Source organism: Protobothrops mucrosquamatus, unplaced genomic scaffold (assembly GCF_001527695.2).
Source record: "Protobothrops mucrosquamatus isolate PMUCROS unplaced genomic scaffold, P.Mucros_1.0 scaffold109, whole genome shotgun sequence".
Lineage (NCBI taxonomy): Eukaryota > Metazoa > Chordata > Lepidosauria > Squamata > Viperidae > Protobothrops > Protobothrops mucrosquamatus.
Genome location: NW_015386481.1, coordinates 997,469 through 1,000,774, shown reverse-complemented (window position 1 = coordinate 1,000,774; position 3,306 = coordinate 997,469). Strand labels below are relative to the sequence as shown.

General features: G+C 43.6%; 1 protein-coding gene across 1 annotated transcript in view; it reads left to right on the top strand.

Annotated features, from left to right (window-relative positions):
- EPHA8 (EPH receptor A8) overlaps window positions 1–3,306 on the top strand; it is a 19,925-nt gene that overhangs the window by 7,924 nt on the left and 8,695 nt on the right. The window contains exon 5 of the mRNA XM_029283497.1: window positions 3,032–3,156. Coding sequence (XP_029139330.1) covers window positions 3,032–3,156 — 125 coding nt within the window. The remainder of the gene's footprint in view (window positions 1–3,031; window positions 3,157–3,306) is intronic.

The window sequence follows — 3,306 nt, the reverse complement described above, 5'->3', positions numbered from 1 at the left end:
CCTCCTCTTCCCTTTTCTTCTTCCTTCTTCTTCCTTCCTCCCTCCGTCCCTCCTCTTCCCTTCCTTCCTTCCTTCCTTCCTCTCTTTCTCCCTCCCTCCTTTCTATCTAGAATATTTTTTTTCTTCCTTCCTTCCATCCTTCCATCCTTCTCTCTTCCTCCCTCCTTCCTTCCCTCCCTCCCTTTCTATCTAGAATATTTTTCTTTCCTACCTTCCTTCCTTCCTTCCTTTCATTCTTCCTCCCTCCTTCCCTCCCTCCCTTTCTATCTAGAATATTTTTCTTTCCCTCCTTCCTTCCTTCCTTCCTTCCTTCCTTCCTTCCTTCCTTCCTTCCTTCCAGATCAACCTCTATGTGGAACTACCACGTCTGTTTTTTCTTGCATCTTCTGGGGCTGAAATTGCGCGAAGTCGCGAGAAGACAAAATACGAAAGCCAGGATACGGCCTTGCTCTGCTCCTAAAGCAAAACATCTCATGGCAAAAGCCAGGCCAGAATCTCCTGCCTTGCCCAGCGGGTTGGACTAGAAGACCTCACGGGTCCCTCCCAACCCTACGATGCCATGTTATACCACTACGTTCCAGGAAGACGGTTGAGAATTAACATTCCTGGTGCTGAGAACATCCTGCCAGCAGCTGGGATGGAAACCGGGCCGGATTTCGCAAGGAATTGCTTCACATATTGTAAATCAAATCAGTCCCCGCTTATAAGATTGCGGCCTTAATTGTAGCTATTAATGGCAAATCATTTACAGTATTAGCTGGTCCGATGGGAATCGTTTCACCCTAATTGTTGTTATTAATGGCCGGGAAAAACGGAAACCCGGATGCAAATGGATCTGTGCTGAAGCTTTTTTTTTTTTTTAATGTTATTTCCTATTTTATGTGCAATCACTTTCTCAATAATTCTTAATGGTGGATTGGCAATTTTCACGGCGGGAGTCTTATTAAGCCATTTTTTACATTTCTCTGGCGACCCCAAGCTGTTCTTCAATTTAAGAGAGTTGGGGTTTTTTTTCTTTTCTTTCCCTCTAAAATGTACAACGCTGGATCTGCAAACCCAAGTGCAAGGTTGCGCGGTGTGTAAAAAACATATTACAAGGTTTTGCAAGAGCGGCCAATTTGGATTCCAGAGGACAAAAGAGAGAAACGATTAAAAGCAGATAAACAGATGCGCTTCGTTTCCATGTCCACGTCCTAAAAATTAATTAATTTAATTAATCAGACTAATTTCCCTCTCCTGTCTTTAACGGTTTCTCCGATCTCTGTTGTAAGATGTTTTAATTTTCTAAGACGTTTTAAATTTTTAGATTCCATTTAAATTTGGAAAAGTGGGAGGCCCAGGATTGAGGTTGCCTACCTCTGAAAAAAAAATTGATCTTTTCTTTTAAAAAAAATATAAAAAAATGAAATGATCTCTTTTCTCTTATCGGCTTTGTTATCTTATATCTGATGATTTACGTAAATGTTCAGTTGTGGATGTCCAAAGTATAAAAATTAGTGGCAGGAAAGAAAGAAAGAAAGAAAGAAAGAAAGAAAGAAAGAAAGAAAGAAAGAAAGAAAGAAAGAAAGAAAGAAAGAAAGAAAAAAATAAAGAGAAAGAAGAAAGAAAGAAAGAAAGAAAGAAAGAAAGAGAAGAAAGAGAAGAAAGAGAAGAAAGAAGAAAGGAAGGAAAGGAAGGAAGGAAAGAGAAAAAAAGAAAAAAGAAAGGGAGGAAGGAAGGAAGGAAGGAAGGAAGGAAGGAAGGAAGGAAGGAGAGAGAAAGAAAGGGAAAAGAAAGAAAGAAAGAAAGAGGGAGGAAGGAAGGAAGGAAGGAAAGAAAGAGAAAAAAAGAAAGAAAGAGGGAGGGAGGGAGAAAAGAAAGAGAAAGAAAAAGAAAAGAATGAAAGAAAGAAAGAGAAAGAAAGAAAGAGAAAAAGAAAGAGAAAGAAAGAAAAAGAAAGAAAGAAAGAAAGAAAGAAAGAAAGAAAGAAAGAAAGAAAGAAACCCCTTTTTTAAAAAATATGTTTAAAAAAATATCATTTTGATGCCTGGCCTTTTTTCAAAAAAACCGAAAACTTTTTATTTTTATTTCACCCATCCCTACGGTGAAATATTCATATAGCCTCTCCCATCTTTCCCCCCCCCTTGTTTATTTTGCTTAATTAGTAAAACTGATTTTTTTTTAAACAAACAAACAACCCAAAAAAGGAAACCGGAAGGCTGGAGGAAAGAGGCCGATGCACCAAGGTCACCTTGCGTTTCTTGCATTAAATGGGAAACACGTCCGGACCCTCCGCCTCGCTCAACCCTCTTCCCACATCTACCGAGAGGCGTCTCTCGCACTCGCTATCTCCCTCCGTCTAGCGGGCTTCTCAGATTCCCAGCTGGGGGGGGGGGGGAAACCATCCAAGAAACAGATTTATATATATAAAATAAAGAGAAAGAGAGGGAGAAAGAGAGAGAAAGAAGGGAGGGGAAGGAGAGAGAGAAAAAGGGGCGGAGAGAGAGAAAGAGAAAGAGAGGGAGAGGGAGGGGAAGGAGAGAGAGAAAAAGGGGTGGAGAGAGAGAAAGAGAAAGAGAGGGAGAGGGAGGGGAAGGAGAGAGAGAAAAACAGAGACGGGGAGAGAAACAAGAAAAGAGGGAGAAAGAGAGAGAAAAAGACAGAGAGAGAGAAAGAGCAGGAGAGAAAGAGAGAGAGAGAGAGAGAGAGAGATCATTTTTATAATTCTCACAATAGGAATCGGATGTCAGCTCCGGTGACCAGCATTGCCTTGAGCAGGGGTTGGACTAGATGACCTCTGAGGACTCTTCCAACACCTTGATTCTTGGGAGGACATCCAAAGGGGGTGGGGGGTGGAAATCCTATGGCCCTTCCAGTCACACTCAAGGATCCCAGGAAACTTACCTGTCGGGTCGTTGTGGCCCCACCCCTTCATTTGCATCCCACCTGTGAGGGAGGGGCTGTGGGCGGGGCTCGTGCCTTCTTCCTCTTCTCCCCTGACCTGCTTGTGTTTTTTTTTTTTCTCTCTCTCTCTCTCTCTCTCCCTCCGCAGCGCCTTCCCAAGTGACGGCAGTTGAGCAGCAAAACGTGGGTCAGCACAGCGTCACCCTCCTGTGGCCTCAGCCCCAGCAGCCCAACGGCATCATCCTGGAATACGAAATTAAATATTACGAGAAGGTGGGGCTCGTCTTTCTTTCCCTCCATGCGGAGCGCTGGGGGCGAAGGGGGGGGGCTTTTAAAGGCTGCGGTCTCAGGGTCCGCCTATGTGAATGACAGGGACCTCGGAGGTCTTCTAGCCCAACCCCCCTGCTCAAGCAGGAGAGGCCT